General features: G+C 49.3%; 1 protein-coding gene across 1 annotated transcript in view; it reads right to left on the bottom strand.

Moving 5' to 3' along the window:
- GLYR1 (glyoxylate reductase 1 homolog) overlaps nt 1-22,561 on the bottom strand; it is a 713,235-nt gene that overhangs the window by 180,412 nt on the left and 510,262 nt on the right. Inside the window, exon 12 of the mRNA XM_069646033.1 lies at nt 17,302-17,403. Coding sequence (XP_069502134.1) covers nt 17,302-17,403 — 102 coding nt within the window. The remainder of the gene's footprint in view (nt 1-17,301; nt 17,404-22,561) is intronic.

The following is a 22,561-nucleotide window of genomic DNA, read 5'->3' on the forward strand; positions in this document are numbered from 1 at the left end:
CACGTATTCCTCATCTTGTGATAGATTCCCATAGCAGTGACCAATGTGGGGGTGGGAGTGCTAGTTTTTGTTTTCATGTACAGAGTGAAGTACTGCTCTGGCAAAAAGTCCCTCATTTGAGGATGAGGCATCTAAGCAGTAATGCTTGATGAAGGTATGCATTGATGCCCATGTTGCAGCTGAGCAAATATCTTTTGCAGGGACTCCCCTCTTCAAAGCCACAGAAGTAGCCACTCCCCCCTTGTGGAGTGAGTACATAAACCATCCGGTGGGTGTTTTCCTGCTAATCTGTAGCATTTCAATATAGCTAGAATAATCCAGTGGGATATGGTTTGTTTTGTCACCGCTAACCCCAATTTATGACCCGTGTATCCCACAAAAAGTTGGTCGTCTTGACGTAATTTTGACATTCTTGCAATGTAAAAACTGAGAGCCCTCTTGGTGTCCAGCCTATGTAACCTCTCCTCTTTTTCCAAATGAGGAGGAGGTTAGAATGTTGATAAAACAATTTTCTGCGACAAATGGAAGTCGGAAACTACTTTCGGTAAGAAAGATGGTTTTACTTTTAGAATCACTGTCTTTATAAAAAGTGGTGTACGGAGGTTTAAATGAGAGAGCCTGTAGTTCACTAACCCTGCGGGCTGATGTTAATGCCACAAGAAAAACTTTTTAGCGTTAAAAGCCTCAATGGACAGGAGTGCAGAGGCTCAAATGGTATACATGTTAGGAATTTGAGAACTAAATTCAAATCCCAGGTTGGAACATGAAATGGTATTGGAGGATATACATTTGTAAGTCCTTTTAAGAACTGTATTAATGGTATTTTAAAGTAAGAAACCTCTTCCAAGGAGCGCTTAAAAATGGACAGCGCAGCAAGGTATCCTTTGATTGGCTAGATGTAACAGGAAAGAAAGCACCATTGGTGTGCCACATTGAAAAGGGTCCACATCTCTATCCCTGCACAAGTTACTGAATTTATTCCAACGACACCGGTATAAAGATTTTGTTGCTGGCCTGCTGGCCGAAAGCAAAATCTCCATTACGTCATCCGGAAGGTCCCAATCCTTGTATCTTAACCTCTCAGAAACCATGCATGAAGGTTGAGCGTGTTGACCTCTGGATGGAGAACCCGACCTTCCTCTTGCGAGAGAAGATCCTCTCTTTGTGGAAGACGTATTGGAGGGCAGATGGACATGTCCAGAAGGTCCGGGTACCATGTCCTCCTGGCCCAATCCAGGGCAACTAGGATCATGGTTTTCCTGAACTTTCTCAACATCCTTATTACTTGAGGAATCACGGGACTGGAGGAAACGCGTACAGCAGGGGAAAATCCCAATCCACTACGAACGCGTCTCTTAGAGCTCCTGAGGAAATTCCCTTGAGCAATACTGATTGCACTTCCGGTTTACCGAGGTTCCGAACAGATCCACTTGAGGTGTTCCCCAAAGGGCGAAGATCTCCAGAAGGACTTCCTGAGCTAACTCACACTCGTGGGAGACTGTGCTCTGCCTGCTCAGAGCGTTTGCCGCCGTGTTCTACTCTCCGGCTAGGCGAACTGCCGATAGAGAGATTCCCTCTTGTATCGCCCAGAACCAGAGCTGCATCACCTCTCTGCACAGAGGTAGTGATCCTACGCCTCCCCTTTTGTTGAGGTAGTACATGGCCACTGTGTTGTCCGTCATTATCAGGACATTCTTTCTCTGTCGGAGGGCAGGAAGGCCTTCAGAGCTAGTCTGATTGTTCTCAGCTCCAAAAGGTTGATGTGTAGTCTGGACTCCGATGGAGACCAACGTCCGCTGATTGTCAGATCGTTGGTGTGTGCGCCCCACCCAGTGAGTGAGGCGTCCGTCACTATGTTATCTCCGGCCATGGTTGCCAAAAAGATTCTCCCTTGAGGATGTTGTTGCAAGCCCACCATGATAGATCCTGAGCAACTGCGCTTGGGACTTGCAGAAGATCTGACATATTCCCCGAGAATTGGGACCACTGAGTTCTGAGGGCCCATTGGAGGGATCTCATTCTCAATCTGGCCTCTGGCACCAGAAAAATGCAGGATGCCATGAAGCCGAGCAACCTCAGGAAATCGAATGCCGGTAGATGCTAGGCTTTTTGGAATTTTGTTATCTGCTGGATGTGGAGAGCTCTCACCTCGGGCGGCGAGGCTTTCCCCGAGGAAGTGTCCAAGACTGCTCCGATAAATTGGAGTTGTTGGGATGGTTTCCATGTGGGACTGCTTGAAATTGAGAGAAGCCCAGGTTGTGGAGGAAGTGACAGGTGATAGACAGGTGTTCCTGAGCTTGTTCTGGAGAACGTGCTCCGATTAGCCAGTCTCCAGGTAGGGGTATACGTGAATCCCCCCCCCTCCTGAGACTCGCTGCCACTACCGCCATCAGTTTGGTGAAAACCCTCGGGGCAAAAGTCAGCCCGAATGGGAGAACTCGAAACTGATAGTGAGAACCGCCAACTGCAAACCTCAGGTATTTTCTGTGCTTGGGATGGATTGGCACATGAAAATACGCATTCTGAAGGTCCAATGATCTCAACCAGTCTTGGAGTTGGAGAGCCTGAAGGATCTGAGAAAGGGTTACCATCTTGAACTTGTCCTTCCTGAGGAATTTGTTTAATTTTCTCAAGTCTAAGAGGGGACTCAATCCTCCGTCCTTTTTGGGGATGAGAAAATAGGGGGAGTACCAGCCTTTGTTCCTCTCCGCTACAGGTACTTGTTCTATTGCACCTTTATCTAGCAGGGTTATAATTTCCTGCCAAAGGAGCGGATCTGGAATTTTGGTAGAGCTGGCTCCTGGTGGATGATCTTGAGGTCTTTTTATGAAGGGTAGGCAGTAACCTTGAGCTACTGTCTCCAGTGCCCACGCATCTGAAGTAATGCCTCGCCATTGTTCCAGATGCTGAGAGATTCTGCCTCCCACAGGTGTTTTGTATAATAAGACCTCAGATATTTGGAGGCGGCTGCAGGAGCGGCTGAGGGCATAGATGCCATTCCTGAAGATGGCTTTGTAGTCTTTGCTCGTCCACCACGAGTGACATTTCTTCTACCCCTTTGAAAAGCCTGTCCTCTTCCTCTACCAACAGAGGAGTAGTATCGAAAAGGACGCCCCTCCAGGAAAATGAACCCGAATAGGGTTTCTGAGGCTGTCGCATGGAGGCACTAAGGGACTTTGCTGCTGCTTTTGAGGTCTGTAGTTTTTCCATGCTCTCATCAGCCTTACTACCAAACAACCTCGAGCCAAAGGGCATGTTGAGAAGCCTGGTCTGTACATCTGGTGCAAACCCAACTTTCTCAACCACGCAAATCTGCGAAGCACTGTGCTTGATGCCATGGACCTGCTAATACTATCAGCAGTACCTAGTCCAGACTGGAGGCATTCCCCCATTGCCTCTTTACCATCATTGACTATATTCAGGAAGCCTTCCCTTTCCTCGCCTTCCAGAATATGCACAGCTGCCGCCGGAATGCATTCCCACAGGGTATGTTTAAACCTGGCCAGGGTACAGGTGACATTGGTAGATTTCAAGGCTAAGCTACCCAACGTAAAAACTTTACGAGCTCAGGCATCAACCTTTTTATCCTCCCTGTCCGAAGGTATGGTTGGGTATGCTGCCTGCCTGGATGTAGTAGCTGCCTGAATAACCAAGCTTTCTGGAGTAGGGTGTCTACTCAGATATTCTGGGTCAGAAGTGGAAGTTCTGTACTTTTTTGGGAGATTGCTGTCTACTGCAGCAATGCTATCAGGTTTTACCCAGTTCTTCTCAACTGTTCTTTGCAATGCCATATGAAAGGGGAGAACTGGATCTTTCCGGGGTCCTTGGACTATAATATCCGTCATATCGTCTTGTTCAAACGTAGGGGAGGCTCTTCCCCCCCCAACCCATATACTCAATCACTGGCGGATCTGTAAACAGGAAGGGTGGGGCAGAGTTAGTCGGGAGGAGGGGAGAAGGAGAGTGGGAGGTGTGGTGTGCTGTTGGCAGCTTCAGCTCGGTATACACAGAGTGTTGGGCTTTGGTGCTAGTATCGGATCGGATGAAGGCCTCGAGTGCTGTGGGTGAAGTCTATGTGTTGATGCGGTGTGGTAAAGTGCATGCGGATTGCTGGGAGAGAGATGGTTGTGTGGTTTGTGTGGGTTTAAGTATGCAGAAGATTGAGATTTGGGTTAGTGGGGTCTGTATCCAGGTTCAGGTACTTATGATTCCGTTAGAGTTGTATACCTGTGGGTTCGGATGTTGCTGGTTCCTGGTGGCCGACTCGATTTGGTGGTGTTGCGCTGACCCAACTGTATCCTAATGAGTATAGTTTGGATCAGTGGGTGCGTCTGAACCTAATCTTCAGGTGTGGTACTGGGTGGGTGATATCTATTCTTAGGTGATCTAGTGTGACGCTGGTCGGTTAAGGCTTTGAGTGGTTCAGGGTTGCGGTCATGTTGAAGTGTTGTCCTAGTGGATCCGTCTTGGTGAGTGTGTGTATTAGACGTTTGTATCCTTCTGTCGTGACTGATTCTTAGATTTCCGTGGGGTGAACATCCTTGAGACGGTTTAGTTGTAGTTTGTGTGGTAGGGCATTGTGCTTCCTGCTTTGCATTGGTGGACCGTGTGTAGTAATGGAACATTCTGTTTCTCACCCATAGAATTGGGCCCGTGATGCAGTGCTTCCTTTCCCTCTCTATGTTTGTTCTAATGGCTGATTGGGAAGGTCATATTTCGGTCCTGGTCCTCTTGATGATTAGTTCTAATCTTTCTGTCTTAGTTTGCTATGTTTACTGTCTTTGGTCGTATTGCGACTGTCTTCCGTTTGGTCCTTTAGTATGCCGTGGGATATTTACCTCCGCTTTTCCCATTGATTGATCGGTGCATATCACGGTCGCTCTACGTTCGTTATGTTTTTTGGTATGTCGGTGCCCCTGTGACCAGTCTTTCTAGTTATGACGTGAAGAGCCAGGTTTTGAGTAATTTGGTCGTTCCAGGTTTTCGGGGCTTGGTGAGAGAAGGAGGATCCTCCAAGTTTTCTTTTGTTGTAGGACTTCGGTTCCATGCGGATGGCCGTGCTTGATCTGAGCGTTCTTGTTGGTTGATGTAGGCGCAGTTTGACTCTTAGGAACTCAGCGCCTTCGTTGTGAACTGCTCTGTGCGTAATGCACATTGTTTTGCATTTCATTTGTTGTTTTATTGGTAGCCAATGTGTTTTCAGCGCTGGTGCGGTGTGTTCTCTTCGGGGTAGTTTCAGAAGTAGTCTGGCTGCCGCGTTTTGTATGCATAGTTTTTTTAGGAGTCGTTCAGGCATACCTAGGTATAGGCTATTGGCGTAGTCTACTTTGGACAGGACGAGGGCGATGATGGTGGTCGTTTTGTTGGCGAACGATAAGAACGGTAAGATTCTCTTTGCCGCTCGCAGGAGGAAGAAGCATTTCTTGAGGAGAGCGTTTACTTGTGGCTCTAGAGTGAGATTATGGTCCATCAGAACCCCCAGGTTTTTTACAATCGCCGAGGGTGCTGGGGTAGTCCCGAGTTCCCTTGGCCAAGGGATGAATTGGTTTTCTCGCCCATTTTTTGTGACAATCATTATTTCAGTTTTGCCTGGGTTGATTTTGAGGGAATTGGAGTTCATCCAGAAGAATACATCGCGGAGACAGTTTTCTAGACATGAGTTTCTTTCCGGGTTGTCTTGTATTTTGAAGATCATTTGTGTATCGTCAGCGTAGTTGTAGCAGGTGAGGCCGTGGCTTTTGATGATTCTGATAAGTAGATACTGGTAGGTAGATGTTGAATAGTAGCGGGGAGAAGGAGGATCCTTGTGGTACTCCACAGGTGGAATCTCTCGGGCTGGATTTGAAGGGTTTCATCCATACAGTTTCCGTTCTGTCCGTTAGGAAAGATTTTATCCATAGTTGGGCGGTGTCTGTTATTCCAAGTGCTTCTAATCTCGTTATGAGGGTGTCGTGGTCGACTGTGTCAAATGCTGCCGATAGGTCTAGGAGTATCAAGGCAGTGCTGTTGTCCAAGTCTGCGTTGGTTTTTAGATCGTCCCATATTGAGAGTAGAGCCGATTCTGTTCCTCTCAGTGGTCTGAAGCCAACTTGCGCCTGATCTAGTATGCCATGCTCTTCTATAAACTCGGGTCATTTTGTATATGTACGTTTCGAGCAGCTTGGCAGTATACGGGATGTTGGAGATAGGTCTGTAGTTGGAGAGGTCCTCTACGTTTCCCGCTGTATCTTTGAGTAGTGGCCTGATGTATGCAGTTTTGAAGGCCTGTGGCACTTTCCCAGTTGCGATGGAATGGTTGAGGACGTTCCTGTGATATTCCATGGGTGTTCCTTGTTTAAGAATTGATTTGTATATGTCTGGTGGGCATGGGTTATCGGGGGACCCTGAGTTGTTGCTTTCATTCACCAGTTTGACGAATGTCTCCACTGATATTTCTGGAAAGCTTTGTAGTTTGTTTGGGTGCTCCTCCCAGGTGTAGGTTGGGGTTGTGGTCAGATCAGACGGTCTGCTTTGAATGGTTTGTCGGATGTTAGTGATTTTGTTTTTGAAGTAGTCCGCAAGGTCGTTGCAGAGTTTCGCAGACGGAGTTGGTGTGTTGTTACATCCTGGAGGGTTTTTGATTTCGTTTATGATTTTGAAGAGCTCTTTTTGGGTGTTTGGTGCTTCGAAGATTCGGTTGTCTTAGTGTTTCCTCTTCACTTTTTGTATTTCCTTTTGGTAAGCCCGGTTGTGTTTTAGGAATTTCAGTTTGTTCGCTGCGTCATTTTGTTTTCTCCAATCAAGTTCTAGTCTTCGGTTTTTTCTTTTCATGGTGCACAGTAGTGGGGTGAACCATTTTGCCATAGACCATTTATTAGGACAAGCGAAGGGTTTTTCTTTGGCAATGTTGTCTATAGTAGTTATAATCCAGGAATGCAGCAGGGTTACCTTATTGTCCAGGTCCTCATCTTCCATAAAGTTTGGGTGTGGTTTGTTTAGCTCCAGGAGTTCATGCAGGTTGGAGTTTTTGATGGTTCTCCAATTTCTTCTCATGGTTTTCATTGTTTTGTCCGGTTGATTGATTGTTGGCCTGGTAATTTTTATTACTAAGGGTATGATGAGGTGGCCGCTCCAGGGTATTTGAATTGGGGGTGCTGTGGTGAGGAGTAGTTTGTTGGCGAAGATTGCGTCAAGTGTATGCCCTGCCAAGTGGGTTGCTCCTTTGACTAGTTGTAGGTTCATTGCTGCTAGTTGGCTGGTTAGCGATTCTGTATGGTTGTGCTTTCTCCTTCAAACCAGATGTTGAAATCTCCTAGGACTATCAGGTGATTGTGTTTGATGGCTAGGAAGGTGATTGCTTCTGTGAAGGAGTCTACGAAGATTGCATCGTAGGTTGGTGGTCTATATATTAGTACGAATTTCAAGTTTGTTTTGGATGTTACTGCTAGACGTATGATTAGGGATTCGCATTTATCGATGATTAGTAGGTCTTCCAGTTTGATATCCAGGTGTTCTTTGTGAATGATTGCCAGCCCTCCCCCTCTTTTAGTTTTTCTGTTTGATTGGACGCATTTGAAGTATTCAGGTAAGCAGTTGTTGAGGGTGATCTTGTAATTGTCGTCTAGCCAGGTTTCTGTTACAAATAGGATGTCGATCCCTCCATCGCAGAGCAGATCGTATATCTCAGTGGCATGTTTCGACATTGATCTTGCATTGATGAGGTTGCGGTGGATCTTATTGGTGTGGTTTTGCTTGTTGGTTGTACCTTGTTTTGGTTTGTGGTTGTTTGGTTGGGGTGCATCATTGGTGGCGTTGATTGGGGGTGGATGAGGATCAGCGAAGGTTGTATCTTCATTGTAGGAGGGCGTATGAGGATCAGCGGAGGCTGCATCTTCATTGAGGCGGTCTGCTAGATTGAAAGCTTGGCTGTTCAGTGGTGTTGCTTCTACGTTTGTGCTGGTTTGGTGAAGGTCCATGAAGGTTTCTTCTTCGTTGAATTGGTCAGTTAGGTTCATGTTTGGGTTGTTGGTTATAAGATCGTCTTCGTTATGTCCGGTATGGCGCGGGTGTTGGGAGTGTCCTTCTGTTCTTGTGATGTATGGGGTGATGGGGTCAGACTCTGGCCACCTTCTTCGGTGTTCCCATCTTTTTTTCTGGTTGTCTGGGTTTTTTTTGTGTCTGTATTAATGTCTGTGTCGTTGGGGTATCCTGGTTCTGGGGTTGTAGCAAGGTATGGTGTGAGATATAGGGAGTTTTCCCTTTGGGGTTTTGTTTTGGGCGTTTTGGTTTTTGGCGGCGTGTTTCTTCTATATGACGTTGCTTCGGTGGTAGGTTGGATTTGTGTGCCCGTTTCCAGTGCAGCCTCGTCTTGTGCCCTTTCTCTGCGTCCTTTTCTGGTCCGGGGCATTTTGGTGCTCAATGCGGAGGTGCCGGTTGAGCAATTGGCTGCTGTGTCTTGTGATGGGAGTGCTGGTGTTTCTTCTTGTATTGGTAGGCTTGGGAGCTTTTGTGCCGTCTGTTCTTCCGGTTGGTCGGTTTGTGTGTCCTCCGAGCGCTGTCTGGTGGGGTTTTGGTGCTGGGCGTACTGTTGTCAGGGGTGTAGGTCAAAGTTCAGTGCTGTCTGTGTAGGTCTCTCTGAAAGGATAAGGGCGGCTGGAACTATTTTATCGCGGTCTAGTCCTCTCTGGGAGTATATTAAGGTGGTTAAGCTAAGTTTGTGCTTGAGGCTAGTTCTGACTATGTTCTAGAGTCTCGTATGGTAGGGGGGACCCTAAAAAAAAGAATTTAGGAGCGGAGTCCCTGCTAAATTTGGGAGACCTGTATAGTGGGAGAGGGGCCCATCGCTGTAATCTGAATGGCACAAGATGCAACTTGGCGATAGAACCTCTGCTATATCCGGGAGACCTGCATAGTGGGAGAGAGGCCCATCAATGCAAACTGAACATTACACAATACGGTTCGGGACCAGAGCCCCTGCTAAAATTGGGAGACCTGCACGGTGGGTGAGAGGACCCCCCCTATTCAATCCGAATATCACAATACCGTCTGTGAACAGAACCCCTGCCAAACTTGGGAGGCGTGTGCAGTGGGAGAGAGGCCCATCAATGCAACCTGAATGTCATACAATAAAATTTTGGAATAGAACCCCTAATAGCTTTGGGAGACCTGTACAGTGGGAGGGAGGTCCCTCAATGCAATCCGAACATCATGCAATACAACTTGGGGACAGAACCCCTGTTGGACTTTGGGGACCTGTGTACTGGGAGAGAGTCCTAATTATGCAATCTGAATGTCACAATGCAATTTTGGGGACAGAATCCCTGCTAAATTCGGGAGAACTGTACAGTGGGAGAGAAGCCCATCAATGCATTCCGAACATCATACAATGCAATTTTGGGGTCATCTTCACAGTAGATGCCACATCAGTTTTACCCAATGAAATGACAAAAATAATCTGGGGGGTTAACAGCTGTCGATTATCACTAAACGGCCAGGAAGCAGGAAGCTGAAACAATAATACCCACTGAAAAGTTATAAATCCTATATAAAGCCTATGTCAGCAAGTGCCTGCTGTGGAGGAACCCGTGTGAAAAGGCAACAAGGTGATAACACTTCTGTATACCTCAAGGGAAGTGACGGCCAGAAGGGCTCCTACAAATGCAGCTAAGGCATTAAGCCCCAGAACAAAAGTATATATACATTGCTGTGTATTGTGTAACACTGCAAACTGGCAACATGGGGAAGTTGCTGTGGACATCCCTGAGGCTCATGGCCCTTATCAAATTAAAAGGCTGAAAGGCCTGGATGCTGTCCCCGATTGCAGGGCTTGTTGTTTGCAAGTGGCTGGCAGTAATATTTCCCCTACCCGTTCCAGTGGGACAAATATTTCCAGCCACTTAAGCACATTGCTGTGAGTAATCAATTGCTCTTTGTTTTGTAGACATTGCAATGTGTCTGTAGAGGACGATAACAGGAAAGAGTGAACCTTCACACTGACTTTGACAACAAACGAAGAGTCACCAGAGAGGTAAGAAAAGCGTAGCCCATCTTTTTATAATAAAAAAACATCTTTTGTGTTGGTGCCATAGGCAGTGCCTTACAAGAATGGAACAATATTTAAAAGGCCTTTTGCAAGCAGGTGTTATGGGGCTATCACTTGTAGTTTTATATTCAGGTGGTGCAAAAACTCCCCCAAAGGTGGTTGCTTCGAGTGATTTGTGTTCTTTGCAAATACACAACCATTTTATGGTTCTTGAAAAACAAAACAAATGTGTACTAATTTGAGCTTGGAAGGTATGTGGTAAGTTGCTGGCAAATTCTGGCTTCACTGCTTAACCAAACTGTGTGATCCTGGGCAAATCATTTGATCCAACCCAGCCACACCAGTGTGCTGGCAAGAACAGAAATGTGCATTATTTATCCTTAGGCAGTGTTGGTGGCCTGATGGGCATTAAATAGCACAATTTTCTGCTGCAGTGTACCTTTACATTTTACACTCATTGCACGGATGTATTACTTCAGAGGTACAGAGAAATGCTGTATTCTTGCTAATTGCATGTCTTGGGGTAAAACGAACTTCTGATGACATTTAAAATAGGAGTACAAAATTGCTAATCAAATAGGTTTATTTGCTAATCAAAAATATTATAATTATCAAATTCTGCTAATCAATTTTTGAAAACTAATTTATGCCTTGGCTTCACTTGGCAATTCAAAGGTTCAGGAGGATGCAGCAAGCTTTGCTCACAGTTTTTGTAGTGTGTTTCTCCCAGTGGTCGACTGTGCATCTAGTGCCAAATCCCTAGACTTTTAAGGAACAAGTTACTTACCTGTAACTGTTCTCCAGCATGGGTCTGGCATGGATTCACATGCTCATGAATATTCCCCGTCAGGCCGGGAATCCTCGGTAAAGAAAAAATCAGTATCAGTTTAGTAGTAACCAATCACTGATCTCTGGGTCATACTGCCCCCAGGCAATGACTGCCCTCTACCCAAGCCCCTCCCCTGGCAGCCATCCTCAGATTTGGTAGCACGTAAAGTGGCAGTATGACCAAGTGAAGAGGCGCAGAGGGGAAGGAGGGAGGGTTCGCATGTGAATCCATGCCAGACCCATTCACATGCTCATGAATAAAGAATACATAGCAGTACACACATGCACAACCACGGGAGGTAGCAACAGGCTCAACATTAAGCAATACAACAACTCAACATTAAGCATCTCTTACCTCCTCACCAGGCTCACCTTAAGCGAACAGGTTGCGCAGCACTGCTTGGCTGACCCTGGACTCCTCCCTGGAGTCCCGATCGACGCAGTAGAATCTTGTGAAGGTGTGCTTCGACCTCCACGTAGCAGCCCTGCAGATGTCCAGCAGGGGCACACCAGACAGAAACGCCGTGGTAGCAGCGATTGCTCTGGTCAGATGAGCTCTCGGACGGACGGGCAGCGGTCGGTTTGCCAACCGGTGACAGTGCATGATGCAGCCAGAGAGCAATCTGGAAATGGAAGCCTTCGAGAGAGCCTTCCCTTGGTTCACAGGTCCAAAGTTCACAAACCGCTGTGATGTCTTCCGAAAACTTTGTGCGGTCCACGTAGAACTTCAGCGCTCTAGCCACATCCAGCGAGTGCTAAGTCCTCTCGGCCGGAGACGAAGGCGACGGGAAGTAAACTGGCAACACCAATGGCTCGTTGAGGTGGAAGTCCGATGGCACCTTGGGCATAAAGGAGGGGTGCGTCCTCAGCACCACCCTTGTGTCGTGAAAAGTCAAGTATGGAGGCTTGCAAGATAGGGCCTGGATCTCTCCCACTCGTGCGGAGGTGATGGCCACAAGAAATGCTGTCTTCCATGACGGGAACTTAAACGGTGCCGAATGCAGAGGCTCGAATGGGGCCCCCATGAGCCTGGTCAGCACCACGTTGAGCTCCCACGCCGGGGCAGGGGCCTTCACCGGCAGGAACGATCGGAATAGTCCCTTCATAAATTCCTTCACCAGGCGATGAGACCACAAGGACGCCCGTCCTGTAGTTCTGGTGTATCGGGAAATGGCAGCCAGATGTATCTTGATGGAGGCGTGAGCCATTCCAGCTTTGGCCAGCGACAGTAGGTACGGCAATACTTGAGGGGACGCAATCCATAGAGGGTTAATCTTCTGTGCACGGCACCAGACAGAAAACCTCTTCCACTTATGTCCATAGCATTTGAGAGTTGAGGACGCCCTGGCTTTTGCAAGAACCTCTCTGTAGTCAGCCGGGATATCGTATACTCCAAACTCTAGTGCTGCAGGAGCCAAGCCTGCAAGTTCAGCGACTCTGGGCCGTGATGGAGAATGGCGCCTCCTTCTCTGGAGAGAAGATCCGCGTCCGTCGCGAGCTTGATAGGTACGGACGTTGACAAGACCAGAAGGTCCGGGAACCAGATTCGGCCACGCCGGTGCGACGAGGATCATCCTGCACCTGGACCTCTTGAGCTGGTTGATGAGACGGAGCATCAGCGGCAACGGAGGGAACGCGTACAGGAACAGGCCATCCAAAAGGGAACGAGAAAGCATCGCCCATGCTCCTTGGTTGTGCGAACCTGCAGGCGAACCTCTGGCACTTGGAGTTTGTCGCTGTCGCGAACAGGTCGACCTGGGGTTTGCCCCACCATTGAAAGAGCCGATCCACCTGGTCCTGGCGTAGTTCCCACTCGTGGCACGAGAGCAGCTCCCTGCTGAGTGAGTCGGCAATGGTGTTTTTTATTCCTGCCAGGTGGAAGGGAACCAGAAACATCCCCTGGGCGATGGCCCAGTGCCACAGATCCTGGGCCTCCTTGGATAGGGCAGGGGATCTGGTGCCTCCCTGCTTCCGGATGTAGAACATCGTGTTGGTGTTGTCGGTGAAGATCCTCACCACTTTGTACTTGAGGGACGGAAGGAACGATTTGAGCGTCCAGAACACGGCTTGTAGCTCCGGGATGTTGATGTGAAGAGACCTCTCCTCCGGGAGCCAGAGGCCACTTGCGTGGAGATCTCTGGTGTGGGCCCCCCATCTCTCCAGGGAGGCGTCCGTCGTTACCGTCTCCTGATACGCCGGGGCCTGAAAGTCCATGCCTGCCGCGAGGTGCGCCCGGGCACCCCACCATAGAATCGCCCGACGGAACTCCTCGCCGAGTGGGATCCTGTCTTCGAAGCTGCCCACCTCTTGAATCCAGCAGGTGTCGAGGAACTCTTGTAGCGGACACATCCGAAGTCTGCAAAGGGGCACACGGTAGATGCATGAGGGCATCATCCCGAGGAGGGACTTGATGGACCTCACTCTGGCCAGGCGCTGCACCTTGCCCAAAATGGCCTTCGTCCTTTCTTCCGACGGAGATGCCAGTCCCTTCACTGTATCGAGCTTCGCTCCCAGAAACAACGCCACCTGCGACGGTACCAGATGGTATTTGGGGTAGTTGATGGCGAATCCCAGATCCGTGAGCAGGTGGACGGTCCTCGCTGTGTGTTCGACGGCGAGTTCTCTTGACCTTGCACGGATTAGCCAGTCATCCAGGTAGGGGTAGATGTGGATCCCTTGCAGCCGCGCCGCCACAGGTGCGAGGCACTTGGTGAACACCCTGGGTGCCGACTTTAATCCGAACGGCAGGGCTCTGAATTGGTAGTGATGCCCCTGGACTACGAATCTGAGGAACTTTGTGTCCTTTTAGAATGGGGATGTGGAAGTAAGCATCCTCCAGGTCCAGTGACGATAGGAAGTCGCCCTCCTCCAGCTGTCCCAGCACGTGCTGGAGGGTGACCATCCTGAATTTCTGTGCCTTGATGTACCTGTTCAACCGACGCAAGTCCAGGATGGGGCGCCAACCGCCCTTCTTCTTTCTGACGAGGAATTATCTTGAGTATACTCCGGAGCCCCGGAGCCTCTTGGGGACAAGCTCGATGGCACCCTTCTTGAGCATCGACCCTTAGCTCCAACAGCAGAGTGTCCGCGGGCCAGGGTGTCCAGCACCCAACGGTCGGTGGAGATGGACTCCCACACGCTGACGAACTTCGTCAGCCGGCCTCCCACCAGGGTGCTTCGGTGGGGGCCCGACGCTACGGCCGGTTCAGTCCTGCTTGGAAGAGGCCTTGCCGCCTTGGCCTCCTTGCCGATTGCGGCGAGACCCTCTTTGCTTGCTGTGGCCTCTGTAGGCCTCCTGGGACGAGGAATGGGCCGCCTGGCGGTAAGTAGAAGAGCCGCCGCTGGATCCCTTGGAGTCCCCCTGTCTGCCTCCAGAGTTCCGAAAGGGCCGCCGTTGCTGAAGGACTCCTAGGGCACGGGCTGTTTCCGTGTCTGTCTTAATGGCCTGGAGGGACTCATCCACCGTCTTTCCAAACAGGTTGTTGCCGAACGGCATGTCCAACACTCTGGTCTGGACGTCCTGGCGAAAGTCCGTCGCCTTGAGCCATTCTCATCGTCGGAGGCAAACCCCGTCGCCCAGTTGGCGAAATCCGGTATTGGCAATGTCCGTTGCCACCGTTATGGCGTGATCCAACGCCACCTCTCCTTCCGGCAGAATCTGTAGGGCCTCCGCCCTCTTGTCGTCCGGTAGGAAGTCTAGCAGAGGAGCTATTTGGGCCTCTCCAGAAGCTTACCCAGGTTCTCGGACTTCCTCTTCCCCGAACCAGAGCGCTGGCTCGTGGTTGATCGTGCCGGGGAAGTCGCGCCCTGCCTGGCAGCCGAGGAGCCCGACCTTTCGGCGCTCCCGGTGCCCGCGGACTCGCAGTGCTTGGCCTTCTGGCCCCCGTCGCCGGGGCGCCCTCACAGGACTTAGAAGACCGCTCAGACTTTTTCTTTGCCTTCTCACCTTCTGTGCCCTTCTCCAGCCAGGCGGCAAGGCGGGAACGACGATCTTGCTTGGTCCGTTCCGATAGGTTCTTGCAGAACGCACAGTCCTTCTCCATGTGCGTCTTGTCCTCATGAAGGCAGTAGAGACATCTCGAATGCTCGTCCTTCTTGAAAACATTTTGCAATCCGCATCCTGGGCAGCTCCTGAACAGCTTGGATCCGGGCGTTGAGCTTCTTGTCCTGGGCCATGTCCGTGGAGGTAGGCCACAGATCTTCTGGAACCCTCCAAGAAGCGTAACTCGACAAAAACTTCACCCTTGAGGGGCGTAGAAGAATTACGAAACGGGTCCCCGTTATCGGAAGTAGAAACGGTGGAGCTTGAGGCTCAATTAACCGAAAAATTAGAAAAATCTCCTGAAAAAGCGCGAAAACTCAGTAAAAGCTTGAGAGCTAAAACACGAGGACTCCCAACACTTGAACGTGCGGTAAAAATCTAAGGATGGCTGCCAGGGGAGGGGCTTGGGTAGAGGGCAGTTATTGGCTGAAGGCAGTATGACCCAGAGATCAGCGATTGGTTACTACTAAGAAAGACAGATCAGAAACGAAACTGATACTGTTTTTTTCTTTACCGAGGATTCCCGGCCTGACGATGGGGAATATTCAAGAGCATGTGAATCCATTCCAGACCGCATGCTGGAGAAGCAGGTTTCTCCCATTCATACACAGCCTAGGCTGTCAATCACACAGCAGGGTGGCAGTACTGTAAGGACAGCTAGCCAGCCAGCCAGCCAGCCAATCAGGACTGGTTGCATTCAGGCATTCCTAGAGACAAAGAACAGGTGAGTTTCGGAACCTCCCTCACATACTGCATTTCCAAACACACTGGAGCCAGAGGCGGGCTTCAGGGCTGAAGCCTGCCAAAGGCACAATGAACAAAGGGCTCAAATCTGCCTCGACTTAGAGTAAAACCCAAGAAAGAGCACACAAACAGAAAATGGGGAAAAATGAAGTCAGGGGCCATTTTGACAAAAAGGTCACCCATGGGTGCTGTACTGCAGCTGAGGGTTCCGCCTGCGGTAGAAAATCACAATGGTAGGAAAATTAAACAACTGCCACCAGCCATTTAAAGTAATGAGGGTAACAAAGTGACATAAGAATGTAGGAGAAGGGGCTACTAGGTAACCCCCAGCACTCCACGTAAGATGGTGTGTGCTGGACATACAAAGAGAAAAGGTAAGTAAAGCCAATTTCACTTTACTATTCTTGGGAACTGTAGTTCACACAAGAAAAGGTATTTAAACCTTATGAGAAATCTAAAGTATTTCTCTGTGACACTGCACTGAAGGTGCTGCGTGTCACCATACAAAAAGTAGATGCCTATGGAGTTGGTCAGACGCCAAAAACAGTGGAAACACAATCCAAATGTGGTCAAAACACGAGAGAGTGAGAAAAAGGTCTCACTCACTTCAGGGTTAAATTTAAAAAGGCCTAAAGCCCAGCAAAAGAGCTGGGGGTCTCTAAGGTTGAAGGGAATTAGCACAGGAATGAGAATTCTCCCCAACACTAACCTGAAGTCAGAGACGCCTGGGTTAGGGTGGAGGTGTTGCACCAGGCGAGAGAGAAAAGGGCAGCCTTAATAAATGCCCTTGTACCGCCCCTGGTAGTGCGATTGGTTTTTGTGAAAATCCTCTGAAAAAGTAAGAATTAAGCAGTGGCTACCATACTGTTGCATCGGCCTACTAATGCAGTAAAATATGACTACACTCCTGGTGAAGCAAAACTATATTACAGCTGTCACAAGCCTAATTCCCAAAACACAGGTAGGGTGACCAAATCGACTGTGATGACATGGGGGTGCTTACAGAGCACCCCTGTCCGGATATCTATAGGAGACTAGGTCAGCATATTAGGAAAAGGTTTGCTGTAACTATCGAAATTTAGATGAAGTTCCTCTGGACACAAACGTAAAGAGGGGACAAAACCAGCAATAAGACAGCAAAATATTTAGGAGACCCTGTAAGTGGGTCCAGAGAAAAGTGGGGAACTTTCACCCACCACATACTTGATTAGATTGTGGGTTGTGAATTGTAGGATGCATTAATGCAAAGAGTATATATTAATTAATATTCTTTGGACCTTCCTTTATTGTGTAACTTCATGTTGATGCATGCAAGTTGTACTTTATTTCCACCACTCTTCACTTCTAAGAATGAAGCCAGACTGACAGCCACCCTACAATTGTGAGGGACAGAAATAGCTCTTAAAGAAATCTGAACAATATTACTGGTTGGTCTTCTCAAGGGCTAGTTTGAATATCTCCCTAAGGGAGGCTATGGCGCTCTGGTTGGGGGGCAGGTGAAGTGAGTTTAGGTGTTTATCGCAGACAAACTATCAACTATTATAATGCATGAGCACCGAATTCTGAACTCGTTAGAAAACATTTAGGGAAGACTCCTTATTTTAGTAGGTATAGAGGAGAATTCACACACAAGTCAACAGCAAAATTTGTGACTTTTAACAGTTACCCGAGAAACTTCAACAATAGTCTCTGGATCCACCGTTGACATGTCTACGTAGCACTTTCCTGCACGGATTCCCTGTAGTACCCCACTCGGACCCAGGACAAGCTGTGGAAAGGTAAGGCAAGATTAGTCATTACAATTCTGTTCTTTACACCCTGCCTAGCCTTGTCCCAATCCAAGAAAGCTTATAAACAAAAGGTAAGGGCAAGTTGTTAATCAGGTGGAAGGGACTACCCAGACTTCAGTTATCTTGCAAAAAAAAACCCAACTCCTTTACATGGTTAATGACACAAATGACTACATGTTCCTTGCAATCGCATACTCCTCACTTCCTTTTCACCACAGAAGTACATTTTATTTTTCGCATTAAGTGTACCAAACATACAGAATCCCCTACATATAATGAAATTACCTACCAGTAATAGTATTTCTGCAGTCTGATCTGCTTTAGAGTCACATTATGTTCCTCCACCACAATCTAGTGGTTGGTCTGGAGGATGATTTGTGAAATTTAGCTCGAGTGTCGAAAGGGGCGTTTCTATGATAGGAATCATGTACGACATGTTTCTACTACTCACAATGCTCTTTCGGTTAATACACTTGATCATACGCATGCTCTGATAACGTAAAAGACGACATAATGTGATGAAATCTTCTATTGTTTAAAATCCTTACCATTTAAGGCAGTTCTATAAGCACTTCACACTTTGTCTCATTTAAGATATCATTCCTTGGCCTCCACACAAAAAAATACATGCAACATATGAAAATGTATATGCTGTGTTTTTTTCCGTTCCCTACTCTTTACACCGGGGAGGTTGGAAGGGACACAACTTTAAAAAAGATCAGACTGTAGAAATAATGTTACTAGTTAGTAACTTGTTCCTTCTGCAGCCGCTGAATGGTTTTAGATTCAAACTATTCATAGATTAGCATCAGGAAAGATTTTCTTTTTGCTGTTTTTCTCCAATCAACTTTTAGAAAAGAAAGGGTATCTACTTGTTTTTCTTTGTTTTGACTGCAGACAGGACATTTGAGGCAAGTAAAGCCTTCTGCTTTACTTCCCTTGCTTTGTGCTCATTTATAGGGGGGAAATAATGACTCCCCAAGACTATCAGTACTGGGAGACTATATCTAGCTTAGTGAAGTTATGGATTTTTGTTTTTTCAACAACTTCAATTTTGGTTCGGATGCATACATGGGACAGCAGTACAATGTAAAGGGAATGATAATATTCATTAACAGGACAGATTGCAAAGTAAGGAAAAAGTTACTTACCTGTAACTACTGTTCTCCAGCATGGGTCTGGCATGGATTTCCATGCTCATGAATATTCCCCGTCAGGCTGGGAATCCTCAGTAAAAGAAAAAGAAAATCAGCTTCAGTTTAGTTTCTGAACTGTCTTTCTCCTAATAACCAATCACTGGTCTCTGAGTTACACTGCCCCCAGCCAATGACGGCCCTCTACCTAAGCCCCTCCTCAGGCAGCCATCTTCAGATTTGGTAGCAAGTAAAGTGGCAGTAGGACAAAGAGAAGAGCCGCAGAGGGCTAGGCGGGAGGGTTCGCATGTGAATCCATGCCAGACCCATGCTGGAAAACAACAGTTACAGGTAAGTAACTTGTTCCTTCGCCAGCATGGGGTCTGGCATGGATTCACATGCTCATGAATACAAGAATACATAGCAGTACACACATGCAACCACGGGAGGTGGCAAGGCTCAACATTAAGCATTTCAACAACTCAACATTAAGCATCTCTTACCTCTTCACCAGGCTCACCTTCAAGCGAACAGGTTGCGCAGCACTGCTTGGACTCTCGACTCCTCCCTGGAATCCCAGTCGAAGCAGTAGAATCTTGAGAAGGTGTGCGTCGACCTCCATGTAGCAGCCCTGCAGATGTCCAGCAGGGGCACACCAGACAGGAACGCCGTAGTTGCAGCGATCCCTCTGGTCGAATGGGCTCTCTGACAGCCAGGCAACGGTCGGTTTGCCAACCGGTGACTCTCTGATGCAGCCGGAGAGCGACCTGGAAATGGAGGGCTTGGAGAGGGCCTTCCACTGGTTCACAGGGCCAAAGTTCACAAACAGCTGTGACATTTTCTGAAAACTCTTTGTGCGGTCCACGTAGAACTTCAGTGCTCTAGCCACATCCAGCAAGTGCAAAGTCCTCTCAGCCGGCGACAAAGGCGACGGGAAGAAAACAGCTAACACCAAGGGCTCGTTGATATGGAAGTCGGACGACACCTTGGGCATGTTGCGTGGAAAAGCCAAGTACGGAGGCTTACAGGAGAGGGCCAGGATCTCCCCCATTCGTCGTGCGGAGGTGATGGCCACCAAGAATGCCATCTTCCATGACAGGAATTTCAGAGGTGCCGAATGCAGAGGCTCGAAAGGGGGACCCATGAGCCTAGTCAGCACCACATTGAGCTCCCACACCGGGGCCAGAGCCTTCACCGGCGGGAACGAGCGGAAGTGTCCCTTCATGAACTCCTTAACCAGGCAATGCGACCACAGCGACGATTTCCCCGGAGTTCTGGTGTAGCAGGAAATAGTCGCCAGATGGATCTTGATAGAGGCGTGCGCCAGCCCCACCTTGGACAGCGACAGCAAGTACGGCAGCACTTGAGGGGCCGTATTCGATAGAGGGTTTATCTTCTGTGCATGGCACTAGACGGTGAACCTCTTCCATTTATGTACGTAGCACTTCAAAGTCGAAGAAACCCTGGCCTTGGCAAGCACCTCCTTGCAGTCCGCCAGGATCTCGTATTCACCAAACTCTATTGCTGCAGGAGCCAGGCCTGCAGGTTCAGTGATGACGGGTCGTGATGCAGGATCGCGCTTCCTTCCCTGGCGAGAAGATCTGCATCCGCCGGAAGCTTGACTGGAGGGGACGCTGACAAGTCTAGAAGCATCGGGTATCATATCTGCCTCGGCCACATTGGTGCGACGAGGATCATCCTGCACCGGGACTGTCTGAGTTGACTGATGAGTCATAGGAGCAACGACAACGGTGGGAACGCATAGAGAATCAGGCTGTCCCAGGGGCATGAGAATGCATCAGCCATGCTCCCCGGCTGGGGAAACCTGCTGGCGAACCTCTGGCACTTAGTGTTCGTCGCTGTCACAAATTGATCGATCTGTGTATTGCCCCATCGTCGAAACAGTAGGTCCACCTGATCCTGCTAAGTTCCCACTCGTGGCAAGAGCGCAGCTCCCTTCTAAGTGAGTCGGCAACAGTGTTCTTCACTCCTGCCAGATAAAAGGGTACCAGGAACATCCTTTGAGCGACAGCCCAGTGCCATAGGTCCTGCGCTTCATTGGAGAGAGCAGGGGATCTGGTGCCCCCCCCCTGCTTCAAAATGTAGAACATAGTCATGGTGTTGTCGGTGAAGACCCACACCACCTTGCCCTTGAGGGACGGAAGGAATGACTTGAGGGCCCAAAACACGGGCCGGAGCTCCAGGATGTTGATGTGCAACAAATTCTCCTCCGGAAGCCAAAAGGCCTCTTGCGTGGCGATTTCCTGTGTGTGCACCCCATCCCTCCAGGGAGGCGTCCGTTGTCACCGTCTCCTGATGCACCAGGGTCTGAAAGTCCGTGCCCGCCGCTAGATGCACGTGGACTCCCCACCATAGAATTGTCCGACGGAATGTCTCGAGGGCGATCCTGTCCTCGAAGCTTCCCTTCACCTGCATCCAACAGGCATCGAGGAACTCCTGCAGAGGCTGCATCCGCAGTCTGCACAGCCGAACAAGGTAGATGCATGACGACATCATGCCGAGCAGCAACTTGGTGGATCTCACCCTGGCAACCTTCATGGCCAACAGCCGTTGTACCTTTCCCATTATCCTGCCCTCCGACGGCGCGGCTAGGCGCGCCACTGTGTTGAGTCTGGCTCCCAGGAACTGGGCCTCCTGCGAAGGCTCCAAGCATGACTTTGCATAGTTTATCGAGAGCCCCAGTTCCGTGAGGTCCTCGCTGTGTGTTCGATGGCGAGTTCCTTTGACTTTGCTAGGATGAGCCAATCGTCCAGTTATGGGTAGACGTGGATCCCTTGCATGCGAAGTCGCGCCACCACCGGTGCCAGGCACTTGAAGACCCTTGGGGCCGACTTCAGACCGAAGGGGAGGGCCCTGAACTGGTAGTGCCGCCCTTGGATCACAAAGCGCATAAACTTTCAGTGCCCCTTGTGAATGGGGATGTGGAAGTAGGCAGGAAGTCCCCTTCTTCCAGCTGTGCTAGAACATGTTGAAGGGTGACCATCCGGAACTTCTGGGATTTTATGTATTTGTTGAGGCGGCAGAGGTCTAGGATGGGCTGCCAGCCACCGGTCTTTTTTCAAACAAGGAAGTACCGTGAGTATACTCCGGAGCCCTGGAGCCTTTTCGGGACACGCTTTATCGTGCCCTTTTTCAGCATTGCTCGTACCTCTAGAAGTAGTTGAGAAATGTGGTTTTCTTTCCTGGCCACGCGTGGAAAACAGGGACACTTCCTTTGGAATGCTAGAGTGTGCCCGAGGGCCAGGGCATCCACCACCCAAAGGTCGGTGGAGATGGATTTCCGCGCGCCAACTAAGTTCGGCAGCCAGCCTCCCACCGGGATGCTCGGGTGGGGGCCCGACGTCACGGCCAGTTCAGTCCTGCTTCACTGAGGCCTTACCGCCTTGGGCCCCTTGGTGACGACTGTCTGCCAGCCTTGTTGCAGCCTCTGTAGGCTTCCTGTGACGAAGAGCGGGGACCCTGACGGTATGAGGAAGAGCTGCTGCTGAATCCTTTGGAGGCCATCGTTGATGGAGCGTGGACAAGGCACGGGCCGTCTCGGTGTCTGCCTTGATGGCCCGCAGTGACTCGTCTACTGCCTTGCCGAGCAAGTTGTTCCCGTCGAAGGGCATGTCCAGTACTCTCGTCTGAACGTCCTGATGGAAGTCGGTGGCCCTGAGCCAGCCAGGCCAGCGAAGGCAAACGCTGTTGCCCATTTGGCAGAAGCCGGTGTCGGCGAGGTCTGGCCACCATAATGGCGCGGTCCGAAACCACCTTGCCTTCCTGTAAGATTTCAAGGGCCTCTGACCTCTTGTTGTCTGGGAGGAAGTCCAGGAGGGGGGTGATTTTAAACCACAGCTCCCTATCGTAGCGAGCGGAAGGGCACTCTGCCTTGGTTAATTTGTTCCACAGGAGAACTCTCGGTACTGAATCAAAAACCTGTTGGAAATCTATGAAGGCTAGATAGATTGATTGGCCAGAGAAAGATAGCTATTTTTGTATT

This window comes from Ambystoma mexicanum, chromosome 2p (genome assembly GCF_040938575.1).
Source record: "Ambystoma mexicanum isolate Mex_15411 chromosome 2p, UKY_AmexF1_1, whole genome shotgun sequence".
In the NCBI taxonomy this organism is placed as follows: Eukaryota; Metazoa; Chordata; class Amphibia; order Caudata; family Ambystomatidae; genus Ambystoma; species Ambystoma mexicanum.